Consider the following 20,363-nt stretch of genomic DNA (forward strand, 5'->3'; position numbering starts at 1 on the left):
AACTTGACACATGTAGAATTTATTTCATATTATACTAATGACAAAATATACTGATACAGTGGGATGCAGAAGTTTGGGCAACCTTGTTAATAGACATTATTTTCCTGTATAAATCGTTGGTTGTTACAATAAAAAATGTCAGTTAAATATCATACAGGAGACACACACAGTGATATTTGAGAAGTGAAAAGAAGTTTACTGGATTTACAGAAAGTGTGCAATAATTGTTTAAACAAAATCAAGCAGGTGCATCAATTTGGGCACCACAAAAAAGAAATGAAATAAATATTTAGTGTATATCAATGTGTGTGTCTCCTATATGATATATGGGGTGCCTTTGTCTGGATGTGCTTCCCATCCAGAGCTGCACAGCACAGAGGAAAGTTCCAGCGCTCCTGGAATCCCTCTGTGATGGACCGCCAGTCTCCAGGTGAAGGCACAGCCATGAAGTCGTCCACTAGACAGTCCCAGATGGACGTCGCTGCCTGGGGGGTGATCTGGCTCACCGTGGACACACCGACTCTGAAACTGAACGCGATGGTCCTGAAGGAGTCCCCGGTGACAAGGAACCTGGACAAAATTGTTCAAAATCAGTATTATGTGTACTGCAGTTACAAAATACATTATTCAAATTCCAAAATACTTTTGTGATGTCAGATATAAATCACAAAACTTAAATCTTACATAAAACATTTTGTAATTATAAGGATAATTACAAAATGTATATTAGATAATATCTAAAACAGTTGTGTTTTATTTTAACTTTAACATATCATAATTTGATTGGTAGCAACTTTCACAACTACAGTGAGCCAATCACTCATAATTCCTAAACATGTCAATCAGGTAGGAATGAAGTGAGACATTAATAGAAATAAAGAGTTGTATGTTGACATGTAGCCCTTTCCTTGCTTAAATCATTAATATTTTTGAAAAATTAATCTGTGATAAGACAGCTTATCAAGATAGAACCATGTAACTAGAGATGAACCAAACTGTTCACAGTTTTATCTAACTCTGTTTTAATAAAGGCTGTGACCCCTGCTATAGAGTCTGACAGCTGCAGGGATTATATACAAATATTCAACTATCCCAGAATTAAACCAGGTCTAAATAAAAAGGAGTGAGTATCACTACAAAGGTTAACTCAGTGGTCCTAATGCTACAGTTTGATATCAGCAAACACCGAGCGCATACATTGATGTGACACCACAGCCATGCTATCATTCAAACACTGATAACAGCATAAATCGAATTAAATCGGGACTTGATGAGACCTTCTGAGTATCACTAGAAATATTATAAAGAGTCGTCTCTGTACCACAGTTTGCTTTCAGTAAACACCGACAGCATTCACTGTTAGCATAGCACATCCATGTTAGCAGTGTATAACTGGATGGATTAGCATATTAGCACAGATATCAATAAAGGACTACCGTATTAAATAGTTTTACTAACCTCAGGCAGACGGACAGGCGCTCTGCAGGTGGGATTGAGCGTCTGTAGTTGGTGTCTAGGCGGGCGATGCTGGGACCGACGAGGGAAAGCAGGTCCTCAAACTGGCCGACGGTGATAGCGCTGGAATCGGCCGTCATCCAGGCGCAGCTCCTGGAGCAAGTGGTGAAACTCACCAAACTGCTCATGCCTCTGGAGGACCTGATGGACCCAGGTACGGCGAGGACGTCTTTTACGCTGCTGCTCTGCTCTCCACAGTACATAGAGAAGGGAGACTCTCTCTTCAAGCGCTAGCTCGATAGCTGCCATCTTGCAAAGATACCGGTCTGGCACAACTCCCTCCCACATTCCTCCCACATTTCCGGTTCACGCGCGTCAAAATATCATATTTTGACGCGCGATGGATTTTTCTTGGACACGCGTTGAGACGCGAATGTACACGCGTCAAATTAGGGGCGTTTGGGGCGTTTTATTCGCGTCCATCGCGTTCAGTGTGAACACACCGTTAGTCACCAGCTCGATAGCAAGCCGGGAGCTCGAGGGTCACTAGAGCCGCCGAGAACGGCAAACTCCCGGCACATCATTTTCAGATCACCGCGGTCTTTCGCTACTCAGGTTAAATGTAACATATAAATCACTTAGATAACCTAAAAATTTTATTATTTGGCTTTTTTTTTAGTGTTTTATTTGTTCGTGAGTAAATCAGTTTGGCTGAGATTAAAGTTATTAGATTAGATTCGATAAAATAAAACTTTATTAATCCCCCGGGTGGGTTCCTCCTTTGTTTTCACACAGCTGAATAAACGTCAAACAGAAAACTGATTAAACAGAAGTGTGAGATGGTCGAGAATTTACACCAGATTACATCTGATTAGTTGACTAATCGCAAAAATAATCGCTGACTAGTCGACTATTAAAATAATCGTTTGTGGCAGCCCTAGATTGCAGTCTATACAGATAATATAAAACCATGGAAATGCATTATCAATAAAAATAACAACACTAATAACAGCAGTAATGTTTAAGAATTTCAAGTTATGCTTTTAATCCAAAACATACCGCACATACATCTACAGACACAAAGACAAAACCTTATTTTCGAACAGTATTTGCACGGAGCTGCCTTGCTCTGTTCTGTGATGCATACAACGCCACATTTTCAGCACCAGATAAGGCACATCACATTCTACACAACAGATTAGCCGTGATGGTGGATGCCGTGTCCAACAGATTCACTAAGACTTCCATTTGCCAATGGAACCATCAACCCTTTTCCAGTGACACAGCCTTGGCCCCATTCGAACCTTTCAGTCGCAAGTGTGTCAGCCATGCAAAATGGAGAACAGATGTGGTATATGGGCAGAGTAATATAGTCTTACACTGCCTCCACTGCACCTGATGATATGGAGCCAATAGGGGCATTTGTCAAATGCAATCAGGTGTGATGGAGGGGAGAGATAGGGGGAGGACAGAGAAAGAAGGAGGGAGTGGGGGACTGAACAGCTTGAGCCCTGTCAAAGTCTCTTCAGAGCATCAGCTGTGGGGACACTAAGACCAAAAAACAAAGCTACCCCTGAAAAGAGTGAGCTCTGCTCCGAAAGGAGAGTGTCGCTTACAAGAAACCCTAATCACACCGGAGAGAAAATCAAAATCTACTCACAGCACTCTTTATTTCCATGAGGATATTTAAATTTGGATCATTTACAGAGCATGCTACACTCAAAAAACACAAAATTTCCAAAATGCCATAAGGTCATATCTTAATAAAAGGGAAGAGACACACGCTGTTCATTTCTCTGTGAACTGTGGCGCTATCTCGTTTCTGCTGCTCGTTTCTGAGCCTATAAAAAGGTCCACAAGGTCAGAATAAAGGCCAGTCTAGTCCCTCGAGCAGGGCACTTGAATGGAAAGTCTGAATCTGATTTACACTTTGGCCACATGTGCAAGCTGCCAATGCCTGGGCAACCAGCCAGACAAGAGAGGAAAAGTAGAGGAGTGTGTCAGTGATGATGAAGGTAGGAATAAATGCAGATACTGACACAGTATTACAAATACAAACTAGCAGTAAAAAAAGGCTAAATGAGAATGAGAACACAGGGCATTTGAAGATATTAATAATGAACATGATTGTTAGCAATCAGATCTAAATCAACTACTTTGTGTGAGAGCTTTTGTCTGACATGGGTAACCAAATCAGCCTTAACTCGCTGGAAGACGTGAACCACGTCTGTGACGTGTCACAATCTGAAACTCCATTTATACTGACAACTTCATCTCCTTTATGTAAATGGACGATTGCATCTTTTTTGTATCTGTTTTATCCTCAAACCAGATGGCAATGTGGCAATTTAGTTAAATGATTTCCAATTAAAAGAGAAACGCTATTGCAATACAAATGTCTTTTCTCCACATTTAACCAATATACAGACATAATTCTGATGTATGTGCCACATTGCTAATTCAAATCTGTTGCGACATGAGACAACTTCCATGCTGTGTAAATGCCATTCACTTTCCGAAGCGCATCATGTGCTTATCGACATTCTTTTTAGAGAAATGATTGCCAAAAAGAAGAAAGAAAATTGCCAAAGATGGAAGAAAAAAGTCACAAAGATAACAAAGGTGCTAATTACCATAGAGGCAAAAAATAAACCCAAAGAAACTGGATGTTCATTTTGCAAACATTGCTTAAATTATATAAGACACATGTTAAGTAAGATGTTGGTCTCTATCGCTAAATTCCCCTTCGTGACCACTGTAGAAAGGTCATTTATTTTTGTAACTCACCCACATAAACCGTATTAGGGTTTAAACTTACACATCATGAGGGTGTGACTTCATCTTACTAGAACTCTAAAATGTTTCTGTGTTGTTGGTCTGGGTTATTTCAAAAGGGAGTTATCTGATAATAATATAGCTTGCTGTGAAGTTCAAGAAGTACATCATTCAGATTGGCTTAGAGAAATATTTGGTAAATGGCCTGTATTTGTATAGCGCTTTACTTAGTCCCTATGGACCCCAAAGCGCTTTACACTACATTCAGTCATGCACACATTCACACACTGGTGATGGCAAGCTACATTGTAGCCACAGGTGCCCTGGGGCTGGGACACACTGACAGAGGCAAGACTGCCGGACACTGGCGCCACTGGGCCCTCTGACCACCACCAGTAGGCAACGGGTGGAGCGTCTTGCCCAAGGACACAACGACCGAGACTGTCGGAGCCGTGACTCGAACCGGCAACCTTCCAAATACAAGACGAACTGCCAACTCTTTGAGCCACGATCACCCTGCTGATTTATATTGCTAAGTATAAATCAGCAGTGATCTACATCTGATTGATACCCGCATATAGTCTGTGGATGCACACTGCTAACCAAGCTTGTGCTAGCTTAACTCCAGTTTTCAATAGATAACCTCTCAACATCAGAGTGGATACATCTATCTGTTATATGCAGTCTATGCATACCAGTGAGTCTCACAGCAAAAATGTCCGCACACGCACGCACACACACACACGCACACACACACACACACACACACACACACACACACACACACACACGTATAAGACAAAACAGATCAGACAACAACATAAAGAAGCGATGTGGTTTTGGTGATAGCACAGTGATTCAGTATTTATTGGAACCACCATAGCACAACAGAAAATACACTGTAATCAAAAAATTTACTGACGAGACCTGAAAGGAACAAACTAAAGATCACATACATTGAGTGAACAAAGGCTGTAAAAAAAGAAGCATGTTTCTCCCCAAAGAATAAAGGAGTATCTGTCATTATTTGTTAGCAACGAGCCTGACTCCCACGGGTTTAAAGCTTTTATGTGGAAATTAATATGTTTGTGGACCAACATAGCAATTCCACATTGGTAAATAAATGGGATAAAAGCACATCCAGTCCAATGCATATCAAGACTAACACAGTCACTTTGCAAACCAGATGGCCAACTTTTATTTCAAGAAATAAATTAACTCAAAAGTTGTGTCTTTTCTAATGAGCTTGCTTTGTGCTTTTTCATGTGCAATTTCATTTTCCTATTAAGATGTACAATAGTTTGAGCATGTCACTTCTACCCACATATCAGCTCTGCTTTAAACAGTCTAAAGCAAGCACGGCACAAGCTGATGGCAAAATGTCAATTGCTTCCCGAGTCTGATTTGTCTAGAAACAACACACTTAATTTGAATGAATTAAAATATCAAAATACTTGAAGTGTGTGCCAACTTGAAGGGGACACCTTCTGTTTTCCTGGTTTGCTCTGCTCAGAAAGTCAAAAACAAACCAATCAACATGAAGGACACTGAAAGCCTGATGTATATTTCTCGGTAACTTGTACAGTTTGAAACATGGCAAAATTGTATATCACTATGTGACAACCAAACATCGGTGCTGGAGAATTTTATTTAGAAACAGCTATAATGTCAGAGCAGCTCTAGTTTTTTGATAGCCCAAGGCTATTTTTGTCAATGAAAGCAAAATTTTTTTATACACAATTATCCTCCTATTCAATGCAGTGAGTTGGCAGCTGGATGACTTGCTGGCAGATGATTTAATGCAATCAACTCGACACTTGAGCACAATAACGCCTGTCCTTTTAGTCTTCCCCTCATATCACATTCACATGAAGTTCTAATCAAATCAAATAAAAGCTGTTTCACATGTAATTCTGCCTCTTCTACCCACCCACTCATACTATGACAGAGTTTGCATGCTAAGAGTTCCTTTTAAATTAAACTTTTTTTTATTTTTTATTTCTTTAGGAAATGTTGTCCTCTCTGGTACCACTAAATATTTAAAAAAGGAACTAAAAAGAGGTCTGCACACAAACCCATAAAAATGTTAAGTGACACTAATTTGGTCAAACCAATTCACTGAATTTAATGAAATACAATTTCTGCTGGGACAATATTCACACCAGTTGGTCTGTGCGTCAGTGGGAAGGAGCATTAACATATTCCCGTGTATCATGAAAACATCCAACACAGTTTGCTTCGCCCAAAATTCTGGAGGGAGGGGGGGGGGGGGGGGGGGGGAGAGAGCTGTGATTTAACTGAACAGAATCACATATGCAAAGCAGTTAGCGATTCCAGCGGAAATGGGGCTGTATATTCAGTCGTGTTGTGACACACACCTTTCTCTGTCTACATAATTTTATTTTAGTGGGTAACTCATCTTTAAAAAGGGATGACTGCTCCTTGGTGGCTTTTACAATGTGTGTTCAGCTGGAAGAGACTGATGCTGGGCTGGCAGTAGGCTTATCAAAAACAAGTTGAGGCAACCCTCCAGGAGGCAAGACGGAGAGAAGGATAAAATCTATGCTTCTGCTCAACTAACCATCAAACCTAATTACCTGTGGACAGGACTTATGGGCCACATGTTGGGTTCAAAGTTTCCTGATCTGGAAGTGACTTGGAAGAGGCTTTAGTGTGTGTGTGTGTGTGTGTGTGTGTGTGTGTGTGTGTGTGTGTGTGAGAGAGAGTCTGTGTGTGTGTGTGTGTGTGTGTGGGGGGGGGGGGGGGGGGGGGAGAGCGAGGGTGGTCAATGTGTCCGTGACCAAAAGATTAAGCTGAAAGACAAGACTCGGTGCCAGATCTTGGCTCTATGCCATTAGTTCAATCAAGCAGACTTATTTAGCTTTTAGACAATTCGACCAGAACCCTGAGATACCACTTCAGAAAATAAGCTAAAGATTATTCATAGCATGGCAGCTAAGATAGGGATCTGTCACTCTCGAGCATCGTATACACGTCCGCTTGCTCAATACATTATTCATTTCTAAGGGGGTAAGCACACTGTTTAGGAAACACACAGACACAAACACAAAAAGGTGTAGAAATAACAGTAAATCAAACATAGAGGTCAGCAGAGCCAAGGAAAATGGATGAAAGCATAATGACTGCCATGTAGACACATAGACCTGGACACTTGTGTGGTGCTACCAGCATTTATGAAAAGGCTGCCTTAGAAATCCGCCTAAAAATAAAACAAAACTACAACATGCGTCACTGTTAGTCCAACCTTACCGTGACCCCATAACCCAAACTAAGTGCTTTTTAACAACTAGAAAAATGTCTCAAGTAATTACTGATCACCTAAATGCACCACCGAGAATCACTGACAAGTGCTACTGACAATATATTACATTTACCTTTGCACTCATCTTTACAAGTTCTGCATGATTTTATATTCTGCCAGCTTCTTGTATGTCATCTATACTTTTTTTAAATGGAAAATGCAAAACAAGAAAGATGCTTTTAACCGTTTGTGACATGATGTACCTTATCTTAATCTCCATCATTATCTGTGTCTTTCCCCATCTCTCAGTATCACAGAAATACATACAGTGGTTATTTACACAAAACTGGCTTAACAGCTCCACCATCTACCACTGATTAAAACTGATCTGCTGGTACAAGGTGTGACAGAAAGAAAAATCCACTGCTCTGTAAATTTCTTATTTTCATGTGCATCTCTCTTGTGGGGGATTCAGAGTCGAAAGAAATATAGGACCAAGATTCTTGTTATTTCATGGTGATTTTCTTTTCTGGCTAGCGGTGTTTACCATGCATACTGTAGGTGAGGTCCTTGGTAAAGATGCAAAAGACTAAAAGTTAGCTCCAGTTTAGGGTCTTTGGCATTTCAGATGAGGACTTTTATCCACATTCTGAAGACCACTGATCCCAATTTTGACACCACTGGACAGAGTCAGGCTAGCTGTTTCCCCCCTGTTTATAGTCTTCCTGCTAATCTAATCTAAGCTTGTGGCTGGAGCCTTATATTGAATGGAGAGACATCAATTTTCTTATCTAGCTCCCCACTAGAAAGCAGATGAGTGTGTTTCCCAAACTGCTGAATGATTTCTTCAAGGAGATTTTAGTTCACCTTAAAAGCAGCAGACAAGTGACTGTCAAATCTTTGTTTAATCACTTTCCCCAAGCACCAGGTAGATCCATGAAAGCGATGGTGGACGTTGCTGACTTTCACAGTTGCCTCAAGAAAGAATGAGCTTTTGTTAATGTCAGAGGGGGATATATACTGACTTCAATCATCACAAAAAGGCTTTAGAAATAAACAGCAAGCTAGCTATTACTTTACCTGTACGTTGCCCATTCAAGACATGCTGGTGGCTGTTTAAACAGCTGATAATTAGAGCAGGAAAGAAAACTCCCGCCTAACGTACTGCTATCCAGTGTGGCAGACAAATCTTGATATTTGTTATTTTAAAAGTGTGTTCTGCCTGATTCAAAACACTAAGAAATTGCAAACTGTATCAAATTCTTCTGCTTGCTTAGAAATTTCATATCTAAAATCCATTTCATGCAGGTTTTACAGCAGTAGCTCAATTTCAATTCTAAAAGGACATTGCATGTATTACTGACACGAATTATGTGACCCTATAATCTGATACAGACTAAAACATAAAGTAAAATAAATTAAATGTTTAAATTTATGACATTTAATCCTAGGCATCAACGTTTTAGCCACTGTTAATCTCTCTAGCTTTTTCTAGCCATTCGTTAGCTCTAACTATTCAAACATATACTTGGACGAGTTGACTTGCTGTAACTCAAACCAACAATGTCAGGCACATAATCAGGGGTACATTTATATCTGAGTGAATTTCTTTGCAATGCTTGAATGTGTGTGCGTCTTTTTTAGTGTAACATGTAGTAGATGAGTCATTTCACATCAAGTGTGCTGCTGCTATGAACAAATTAAATGTTCTTAAAATGCATCACACACAATTTATAGATTTTTCAGTAGTTACAGTTTAACTTACAATGAGTTTATGCATATAGATAAATTCTAAAGGGGACCTGTTATGCTCTTTCCGAGCCCTGTATTTTTTTCTTTAACTCTACTAGTGCCTCTTTGCCTTTGACTGTGTAGAATAATAATTGTCTGAAGCTGAATTTTTATGAGATTTTTTTCCCCGCTTAATATGAGCATCCACCATTATAGGAGTACATTTAACAGTAAAGTACAGTATATATCTTTTGAAATAGTTTGTGTCCCTGAATTGTCTATCCTCCCCTGTTTCTTACTGAAATTCTTCTGAATAGGTCCCCTTGTTGGTCCTCACATGACTTGCTTTAAGTTGTATATTTATTTGGGGGGAAAACATCTGTATGTCACTCTTTCATCACCTTTTTTTTCAATGTTTCACAATGATTCACAGATAGGTTAGAGCAGGGGTGCAAAACATAAGGCCCAGGGGCCAGGATTGTGCCGCCAAAGACTCCAATCTAGCCCACTGGATGGCTTTGTAAAATGTAATGGATAGGATAAATTATGAATGTCTAACTGTATTTTTATAAGGGTTACAGCTTTTCACTACTCATAAAGACCTCCCCCATTGCCATTCATACTCCTGTCTTCCTTCTCTCACTCCAACCGGTCGCAGCAGATGGCCCCGCCCCTCTCTGAGTCTGGTTCTGCCGGAGGTTTCTTCCTGTTAAAAGGGAGTTTTTCCTTCCTGCTGTTGCCAAAGTGCTTGCTCATAGGGAGTCATATGATTGTTGGGTTTTTCTCTGTATGTATTATTGTAGGGTCTACCTTACAGTATAAGTGCCTTGAGGCGACTGTTGTTGTGATTTGGTGCTGTATAAATAAAACTGAATTGAAAATACACTAAAACATGAACAATGAAATGAGAAAGAGGTCCCATTTTTCACCTTCCACTTTGCATTTCTGTCACGTCTGGCACTGAGCTAACAGAAATCTTTCTATCATTTTATTTTTATTTCTTACAATTGAAACCGAATGAGTCTGGCAGACCTCTTTTATTAACTACACTGGCATTTCTTTATTACGTAAACCAAAAAAGAACAAAACTGAAATTTATTGTTGAAATTGCACTTGTTTTTCTTATATTAAAATGTATAAGAGTTTAAATGTGTAGTTAAAATGATTTACTCTGACAGAAAAGGTAATTTCACTGGTTCAGCTCACTCAAGGGCCGTATGTGACCACGTAAAATTTCGAGTTTGACATTTCTGTGTTAGAGCATAACATGTCCAGCTTGTTAGCTTTACAGTATAAACTCACACATTTTGAAATTTTGTTTATATGCCTGATACACATGTTCAAAATCCTTCCTCAACACGAATGATGGTTATTAACAGATTAACAGTCTGACAACTAATGAATGCCTTGCCACACTGATTTGCTTATTCACCGTAGTGTGTTAAAAACATTGGTAAACTAGCACAGAACTGTGAGATATATTCACATATCTCAGAGCATAAGTCTTAGTGCCTTTTGTGATACACCGACCACTTGTGTAGAAACATGAGGCAATAATGGTTATGCTAACAACATGTTAACACTGTCACTTTTTAACAAAACATATTCACTACAGAAAATGAACAAACTCTCAAAAATATATGAGAACAAAGAATACAACAGAATCAGAGAAGAGCTGCATAAGAGAAAGCATATTAGAAAGAAAATGACAACTTCTGCAATTAGATCTTTTGCTGAAACTACAGTTTTCATTGCAATTACCCTCTTTTGTTTGGCCTACTTACTCTGCTTCAACTAAATATTTTTCCAATCAGTCTTGTCACTACCAATGTAGCTTCAAAATGAAACCTAACAAGCAATTTCTAATAACTTTATTTAATGGTTCACATTTCTCCTTAAGTCTACATAATCTAACACTTTTAGAAGAACTGGGGATACTCAGACACACATACACATGCAGGAATGAGCTGTAAGTGTTTTAGATAAGTGAAACCTTTGAGACTTACTTAGCCCTTCACATCAAACCACAGCACATTGTGTACATTTTCATGTAAGAACATTTATCTGGTGATTTCAAGAAGGCAGTGTGTAGGAGGCACTCATAACATGAGCTGGAGCTGCCTGTGGACCTGGTCACACACAGCAGTAGGTGGCTAAAGAAGGAAAAGCAAAGGGCCACTTGAAGTCAACACTTATACTGAATTCACATACTATATGAAAGACATATATACTGTCAGTGTTGTGGAAAGGAAGTTATAGCCAACTCTCACCGCAATGCAGTATTCTTTCCACACTTTTGTCTCGTCTTAATTTTCAAAGTATATCACAGAAATATTATTCAACATGATTTTGAAGCTTTTGTTCTTTTACAACTGTTTGGCTACTGATGGCTGTTTTATTCTGTTTGTCATATACTTGTAAAATATGACTGGCTGTTTAGGCAGTGGCTGATTTGGGATAAATCCATGCAGAGGACAGCACAAATGATCTGTACAGCTCTGAGTATCACTTTATATGTTGGTAAGAAATGTGCATTGTCATCATTTGAGCTGTACTGTGTCAACAGCTTGTTTCGCAGGTGTTGCTGAGTCATGCTCTATAAAAAATGTCAGACGAGGGCAAACCTTTTTTTTTTTTTTAAAGGGATTTAAACCCTGTCTATCCATCTACCTATATATCTATAGAACACACACATAGCATATACCGAAGCATATTTCATAGGCATCTGGGAAATAAAGCTCATTTTGAGTCTCAGAAGTGCTCTCCCACATAAGATTCCCTGAGGACTAGACCACAGTTTGCAAAGCCGAGGTGTCCACCTCCACACCAGTCTGATGGTGAGACCGCTGCAAATTACTCATGACACTTCCTCTGATGACATTTTTAAAACCGCTTCCTCTGGTGAATGGCATCTCTGCCTCCTTCCAACCATCTATCCACCACCACCATCAACACTCCACCCCAACACACACAATAATTCCCCGGTCTACTCATGTCACAAGAGAGATTGCTGCCTCCTGCCTTCACCTGATTGACCCCCTTTGAGCAGGTGCTGGATCTGATCCAATCAAGTCAATCTTTTTTTAAACATTTCATTCTTTAAGCAGAACAGGGGCTCAAAATTCCATCATTCAATGACCCGATCAGTCGCCGATAACACAATCAAGCCAATCCCGGCTTATCCCCGGGGAAGCCATTTCAGGAGGGACAGCTGGGAGATGAGGCTACAGACCTACAGAAAGGTGTCAATCTCCCTTGATCCACAGCTCTTTTTCGTGAGCCGCCTATACTGCACAGCATCTAGTTGTTAAAGACCACTTGATATTGTGCTATTACTTAGTGCTCTGAATTCTATTTAATCCTCTGTTAAAGGTCTGCAGCAATCTGCAGTAAAGACATATGCATTAACACATACACACGTTCACTCTCTTACACAAAGACATACACTCAAGAAACGCTCTCAGACCTGCAATAGATCTAAATTTTTTTACGGCCATTTAAAAGCTACTCTATTGAAAATGTTGCTGGGCCACTGGGCAAATAAAGGTCGAGGGGGATATGAAATAGTTTGTCTTACGGGCCCCTTCCCCCCGTGTGTCCCTGCAGTACCGCGGCCATATCCACATTCATAGCCAATTCATTTATATTGCACTGCCCTTCTCATTGCTAGTCTCAGTCACTAACTACAAGTGACTGCAATGAGATTGAAGCTTCTGGCTAAATCTCCATTGCAAGGCACAAGCTCCATCATTGCTGCTCTGATCACTCCTTATAATCACTGGAACCAGACTATATCCTCGGCTGATTGGGGGAGTCACTGCAGAGAGGAAACAATCACAGAATGTCAGCAGATGATGGACACCGAGACGATGGAGTAGTGGTGGTCACTGTGAGCTACCATGTAAATGGCATGCAAATGTGCACCTGCACCAGCCGAGGAAGTGGAATGAAGAACTGTGGCCTTTTGATTAGGTTCCTTTCCCTCGCATGAAGTGTACTTTTCTGCAATGATCATCCATGTCTGCCATTTCAGCCAATGAACATGTTGAACATGTGAACAAGCCCAAAGTGCAATTAATGCGCATGCTAACGGTTTCTATTTTAAGCTTAGTGGATGGGTTGTTGAAAGAGCCTAAGTGCCATCGTAGGTTAAATTTAATCTAAAATCAAACAGATAAGACAGGAGTGATGAGATCAATTATTATTTGTGATTTGCAATCTCTGAGCACTGATTGAAATGGGCTCTGCGAGAACGGCATGCCACAGTACTCTATATTCTATAATGATCATTGTCATCAGGGCTGCTTTTTTCTCTGAATACCTGAAAACCTTGAATGTCTTTAAGGACCCTGGGCAGGTATGCAAAATTAATTCATACGGTCTTTACAGGCGGTCACAGAGTTATTTTTTTGCCATTTACAAAATCTAAGGGCACGCAAAATGTCAGCCGTGGTATTAGATTACCAGAGCCACAGAACAAATTTCATGCACTAACCAAGGAATCTTTTTCCGATGGCTGCATTTTAATTCTGCCTCTTATCTGCTTCCTTTCAGTGAAAGTATAAGAGAAGTATGCAGCTAGTTCCCTAGCCAAGGGTGAAACAGCACATAGCGGCTCTCGGCTGGGAGAAGGCGCTCTGACAGTGATCTTTCCATCAGTTCACTCATCCTTCCAGTGTCCTCCAACACAAGCCATCACTCTAGCAGTCACATCTCTCATCTGCTATTTGTTTCTTCTTTTTTTTCCACTGTAAGACCACTGCTGTATTTTATAACTCAGTGATAAACTATGTGTCTACCTTTATTGCTCCTGAGCCCAGTGGCACTGAATTGGTTAAGCGCCTCCTTCTCTTGCTGCCACTGAGCTCCACCTCCAGGATCTGGCTCTAGACCAGTGGAGCAAGAGACCTAGGACCGCCTAAACATAAAGGGATGATTGTGGCAGCCCAGTGACATGGAAGCAAGTAGTTCTGATGAAACTGACCGTCAGCTTCAGGTCTGCAGGAACTGAGTCAGTGAGCTGTAGTTGTTTCAGCTCAGCCAAATAAAGGCACTATGAGACGCACTCAAAGCCGATTACAATAAACCAATGAGGAAGCATTAGCCAACACAGCTAACTAGGACTTTAACTGCAGGGAGAGCTCGTCTGAGGCCAGGGCAGGCCTCGGGTTGCACACCGCATGCAAATTTCTGAGGTGTCAACAAACGTACTCTCATCTTTAATCAAGTGCCTACGTCAGCGACATTTTGGTGACATCGGCGTACTATTAGAGTTTGGAAAATGATAATGACATACTTGCTTAAGTCCAAAACAAAATTTTGAAATATGAAAACTTTATTATTTCAGTTCTTTTGAATCTAGACAGCAACCCAACAGATATAGTTTAAAGGAAAACGTTACCAATTTATGCACGCACATTTCTTTTAGTTAAGTACTTAACTAAATATATGGTGTCTGAGCATGCCACACGATGGGCTTTGTGAAGCTACTGCCTATCAACTGCATGGTCACAACACATTTATTTATCTTGTCGATCTTGCTGGCAGAAAACAGGCAAACCTGATCTGCTGGCTTCTTTGAGGGCTCACATTAAAGCTAGTGTAGAGACCGAGATGTTGCTCATGCGGTCTAAATCGCAGTGGAGAATGTTAGCTTGACAGGTGGTGCAGTACAGTGATTAGGACTAAGGCTTTAATGAATTTCCAATCATCAAATTAACTTCTTGCAGTAATCTTATTAATGATAGATCCATCTACACAGCATTTGGTGGGAAATAGCTCAAACCTTGGTCGCTGTGACACCACTGTGCAGGGCAGAAACAAAAGCAGTCTGCAGAGGGTTGTTGTTGTTGTGCAAACTACAGACAAAAGCAAAGGCAGCTTTGACGAGTTAAATGAATTAAGAATGCTTACAAGTGACTGTGCATATTGCAAACCTAGCAATATGAGATTAAAAAAATGGGAAAAATGTCAACAAGAAAGGTCTAAATATGAGGGGAAATGACCCAAAGTGCTATATGTAAAGGCTAACAGTCTTTTCTTAAAGTCTGCACAGTAGCACATAGTGCACAAACAGCACAATGATTAATTTGACTTTATTGCAAGACAGAAATAGCAGCAGCAGCCTCCAGTTAAGAGTCCTTGAATATAAAGGGAGGCCAGGCAGTACTGATAAGATTGTCTCATCTGGCTTGCAGGGGTAAAGTGCATTGTGCAGCCTGGGAAAAAAGAAAAAAAATGGAAGGCAGGATGTGGCTACTATTAGGCAGGTAATGGGATCCATCTGAGATGCATTAGAATCAGTCAAACACAACCACACTTCAGTTCCATTCAAATGACTGTCACAATCACTTCAAATGCACACCTCCAGCATGTACTGTAGGTGACAAAAAAGTGTCTCTGGCTGTGGAGCAGCTCCTCTGAAGTTGTGCCAGGCTCAGGCACTTTCCTAATAGTGACGGCTGGGAGAGTGGCAGTGAGACTGATGTGCATGAGAGCTGTCAGCCTCTGCCCATAACAAATGCCACATCTCCACCGTGACAGAATGGAGACAGAAGGGAGGGACTGAGGTGGGAGGGAGAGGAGGTGTGGAGGTTACAGACAAAACCTGTGACCCAATTGTGGCCACACCAGCTGTTTCTCCTTCACTGCCTCCCAACCACCGCCTTCTCTGCAGACCACATCCTGCTAATTGGCGACATAGCATATATATATATATATATATATATATATATATATATATATATATATATATATATATATATATATATATAGACAGAGGAGTTGCTAAATAATATCAGTGAAATGGCCTGTTCCCAGTGAGAAAGAACATTCGCTGGTGCCTTAAGCTGAAGTTCTCTGATGATTGATAAGTGTTTCAAAACAGACTTCCCAGAAATATAAATGACTAGCTGCCCTGCCACCATGCTGGCTAATGTCCCCCTTGACATGCACATAGGCTGACAGACAGAAAGACGGACTGATGGCTGACTGACAGACTGACACACATACTGCCACCAAGATTCTATGAAGGGGAAACTGAATTAATTGGTTTTTCCTTCTGTGGATAAGTCTTTAGAGTGGTGTGTATGTGGCGATAATGGTAGGTTGCACTGACAGGCAGGTTATTTAATAAATCCTGGGGTGTGTAAGGCTGAAAGAAAGGACACACACAAAACAGAGAGAACCACTTTCTTTTTTTTGCTCTGTATCTTGTCTGCCATAGCCCCAAGTATCAACCTCTGATGTTCTTTTTTTTTTGTGCCGAAGGCACTCAAACGCGCTCGTACGCACACATATGTACGTGCACACGTATACGCACACGCAGCCCTAATCACGCACCCACATAAATACACTTAATCGCTGACACACTCACGCATGGCAAGAGCAGTACTGCTAACACATCCAAGCATGCACAAGTAGGCTATAAAAGCACACACAGAAACATGCACAAGATCTCGCTCAATCAGTCTGATTTGTTTGTTTCCTCCTAAGCATTTGAGGATTCCTCAAGGAGGGAAAAAACTTTGTATAATCAAGTCAATTATGTCATTCAATCAAGTCGAAAATCATTTCGAGCCCTTTCTCACATCCATTGATTGCAAAGTCGTGCTGAATATTTGCTTGCTGCGTTCTATTGTGCAAATAAGCCATCTTTATTTGGAATGGCAGGCCAGGCCACGGTGAGGTCTTCGATGCCACTTCCAACTGAAAAAAAGGGAGCAAAACAAAGTCCTTCACCTTGCTCACTGTCAGTCAAGAAACTAACAGTGGGCTTCATAGGGGAGAGCTGGTTGCATATTGTCTCTGAACAAGAAAAAAAATGCAGTTTCTATTAATTTCTAAGGCCTCTTTTGTCTCCGTCAGTACCGCGGTACATTATGTGCCCATGAAAAATCCATCCTCACTAAAATTGTTTAAACTCAAGGTCAAGTGCTGATGTTACAGGGACTGTATCAGCTGAAGGTGACCTTGACTGATGTGGATTATGACATGAGGGAAATGGATCTCTGCTCAGTGTGGGGAAATTATCTGTGAAATGCTGCCACTGTATCAAAGACTGTTTGTGTGTGTGTGTGTGTGTGTGTGTGTGTGTGTGTGTGTGTGTGTGTGTGTGTGTGTGTGTGTGTGTGTGTGTGTGTGCACGCGCGCGCGCATCTTTTAGAGTCAGCATGTGAGAGCGCTATATATACGTCCTTGTATAGATTGGTGTGCATATATGCCTCACTCATGGGTGGGGGGATTTGCGTGTGAGAACAGCACGAAGCAGCAGCATAAAGAAACAGACAGCTAAATACAAGGCTGTGCCAATGCCGTCACAATAGCCCGTTGAAACTTTATTTCCAATCCTGAGTTGTATTGGATTCTTATGTTATGCTATCACAGATAAAAAGAAAACATTATTTGTTTTTGTTCGGAGGTTTTTTTTCCCTCTTTGTAGGGTGGTTTGGTCATGGCAGCTGGTTGTCACTGCTTGTTTGCTCTGTACGTAAAATACATGTTGCTGACCAGCCATGGTGCACTGCGTGAAGCTACTATATCTTCAGATGTTTGCCTGTCGAAACACATATTCATTTGTTCAACTGTAAAGATAAAGGGAAAAACCTGCCCTGCTGATTCCTCTTAAGGCTCAACGTTTGAGATAGCTATAAAGACTGAGATGCTGGTCAAGAGGTCAAAGTTACACCGGAGTTAATCCAACATTTAATGGGAATTGAGAAGCGTTAAAGTGCGGGCTATTGTGACAACACCACGCGCGATGATAAGAAAAAACAAGTCTTACCTTCCCAAACTGTTCAAAATACTGCTTCACGTCTTCCACTACTGTATTGGCTGACAAGCCACCCACAAATATTTTCTTTGTTCTTGTGACCATCTGGAAGGAAAAAGGGCGACAGGAGATGATTAGTGACAAAGCTTCAAATGCTTTGTGCAACACCTTTAATGAGACTTCATACACAGTAAGTGAGCAGCACCTGGGTTGGAGGATGTAACAGAGCAAAGACAGTGTGATGCTAAACAGGAATACATGCATTCACACAACGATTAAAAAAAGTAGCACCAGTAAGATCACAAACACTTGAGCTTTTAGAAGGAAAAACAAAAATATTTTAGTCATGCGCCTTTTCTGCACAATTGCTTTTCGGACGGACGCGCAAATCAAATCAGATTGTGAGAGAATTAAAAATTTCATCCATTTCATCCTTAAAAGTTTGTTTATCTTACCAAAAATAAATAAATAAATAATTTATGGACTTTCCAAAAAAAAAAAAAAGAAAAACAATTAATGAGAGCTAGGAGATGGAATCAGAGTGCATTAAAGCCTCATTTAGCTTCAAACAGCGAGAATATTAAGGATTATTACCCACAGTATCAAAAAGGGCACAAACATCTGCTGCCGACTACATGCTAAATTTAGGAAGACAATTTAAGAGGGAATCACGGCAACAATTCAACATCAGCATGAGTGTAAAATCTTTTTTTTTTTCACGCACACAAGGCTGCACCAATTAAAAATTAGCTGGTAAACTAAATGAAGTGATATTTATGTAGCAATATTTCTCAACACACCAAGTGTTTTCATAAACTCACAACCCCTTAACATCTAACAAATTAAACCGTATTAAAGGGTCTGTGTTATTTGTATTTTCTCTTTTAAGTGCAGGATATGATGTTATTATGATTAATGCTTTGGCCTCATCTGACTCTGCAATGAGAGGCTGCCTCTAACACTGTAGGGAGAAGGACTTTCACCTCAGACTGTTTCAGTGGTGATCACATTGCAGCTTATTATCTGATCCAGTCCTCGCTAGTAGCTCTACCTTTTAATGGTACAAAGAGAATGCTAAACGTATTTTTATTATGATCATGAAAATTCGCAATTATGCTGGTTATGGCATTAGTGAGGTCAATTAATCATCAACTTTGGAAACATCACTTGTTAATCTATCTATTGCCAAATGCGGTAGCACAGTGTTGATCGAGCTCTATGGCCCACTGCTGAGAGTAATGCAATATTTATCAATGCCCGGTATTATCACCCATGTCTGTGGTGACTTTCCCGGAAGAAAAAAAGGAAAAAAAGAAGCTGTATTTAGTTGCTGCTAATGCGATCAGAACATTTCCTTCTGCTGCAGCTTCACATTAAAAGCATCTACAGTAAGTGGCGAAACACAAATGGCCTTTTTTATGAAGTAGTCACCGCAAATGTAGTGTCTATCAGTGAGTGTTGCACTAAAGGCTATCATTCATCAAATATGCATCGACAAAACAAGACAGTGGTCATTTTCAGCATCTTCCCGCAGTTTGAAATACGGCAGGCGCTAATGGAACAAAGAAGGAGCAGCCACAGTGAGCTGCAGGCACCAGGCTGCACATCCTCAACTACTGACAGAGATAAGCCACGTTCCCTTTCGCTGTGCCCTACTATGTCCACAGTTATGCTACGTAAGACATAGTTTATGGGAAAAAATACATGTGTTGCTTGACTTGAAATTACAAGGGTTTTGTATGATGCCTCCTACTTTCTGAAACCAGTATAATTAAACCATGTTGGTCAGGAGTCACATCTAATTATACTCACTGGCCACTTTATTAGGTATAACCGCTAATTGCTCATTATTGCAACTATTTCATCAGCTAATCACATGGCAGCAGCTCAGTGAATTTAGCCATGTAGACAAGATCATTATGACCTGTTTACTTCAAACTGAGCATCAGAATGGGCAAGAAAGGTGATTTAAATGTCTTTGAATGTGGCATGGTTGTTGGTGCCAGATAGGAAACAACCAGACTTTATAGAGAATGGGTAAAAAAAAAAAACAGAGACTAGCAAGTGATCAGTAGTTCAGAAAAGAATTGCCAGACTGCTTCAAGCTAATAGGAAGGCAACAGTAACTCAAGTAACCCCTAGTTACAACCGAGGTATGCAGAAGAGCATCTCTGATCACACAGCCTGTGAAATGGGCTACAGCAACAGAAGACCACACTGGGTGCCACTCCTGTCAGCTAGTAAAAGGAAACGGAGGCTACAGTTCCCACTGTTCCCCAACAGTGCACAGCAGAAAACTGGAAAAAATGTTGTCTGATCTGATGAGTCTCGATTTCTGCTGTGATACTAAGACGGCAGGATCACAATTTG

The 20,363-nt window shown here is 40.5% G+C and overlaps 2 protein-coding genes across 8 annotated transcripts in view; both read right to left on the reverse strand.

Annotated features, from left to right (window-relative positions):
* The window catches only part of msi2b (musashi RNA-binding protein 2b), a 282,220-nt gene that overhangs the window by 177,621 nt on the left and 84,236 nt on the right, over positions 1 to 20,363 (reverse strand). For all 7 annotated transcript variants that reach the window (XM_085420129.1, XM_085420126.1, XM_085420128.1 and 4 more), the window contains exon 6: positions 18,006 to 18,098. In XM_085420129.1, the coding sequence (XP_085276255.1) occupies positions 18,006 to 18,098 (93 nt within the window). The remainder of the gene's footprint in view (positions 1 to 18,005; positions 18,099 to 20,363) is intronic.
* LOC146660323 (uncharacterized) lies at positions 4 to 1,939 on the reverse strand. The gene is made up of 2 exons (XM_085420121.1): positions 1,459 to 1,939; positions 4 to 570 (listed from the first exon to the last, which is right to left on the reverse strand). The coding sequence occupies exons 1-2, from the start codon at positions 1,716 to 1,718 to the stop codon at positions 300 to 302; spliced, it is 531 nt and encodes a 176-aa protein (XP_085276247.1). The 5' UTR covers positions 1,719 to 1,939; the 3' UTR covers positions 4 to 299.

The sequence above is a fragment of the Rhamphochromis longiceps genome, linkage group LG10, assembly GCF_057381845.1.
Source record: "Rhamphochromis longiceps isolate RC_006_pf linkage group LG10, R_longiceps_female_GT1.1, whole genome shotgun sequence".
Classification (NCBI taxonomy): Eukaryota; Metazoa; Chordata; class Actinopteri; order Cichliformes; family Cichlidae; genus Rhamphochromis; species Rhamphochromis longiceps.

Coding starts and splice junctions, on each gene's coding strand:
- LOC146660323 (XM_085420121.1), bottom strand. CDS start 1,718: ATGTACTGTGGAGAGCAGAGCAGCAGCGTAAAAGACGTCCTCGCCGTA. Junction 571..1,458: donor CGCCTGTCCGTCTGCCTGAG/GTTAGTAAAACT, acceptor AATTTTGTCCAG/GTTCCTTGTCACCGGGGACT.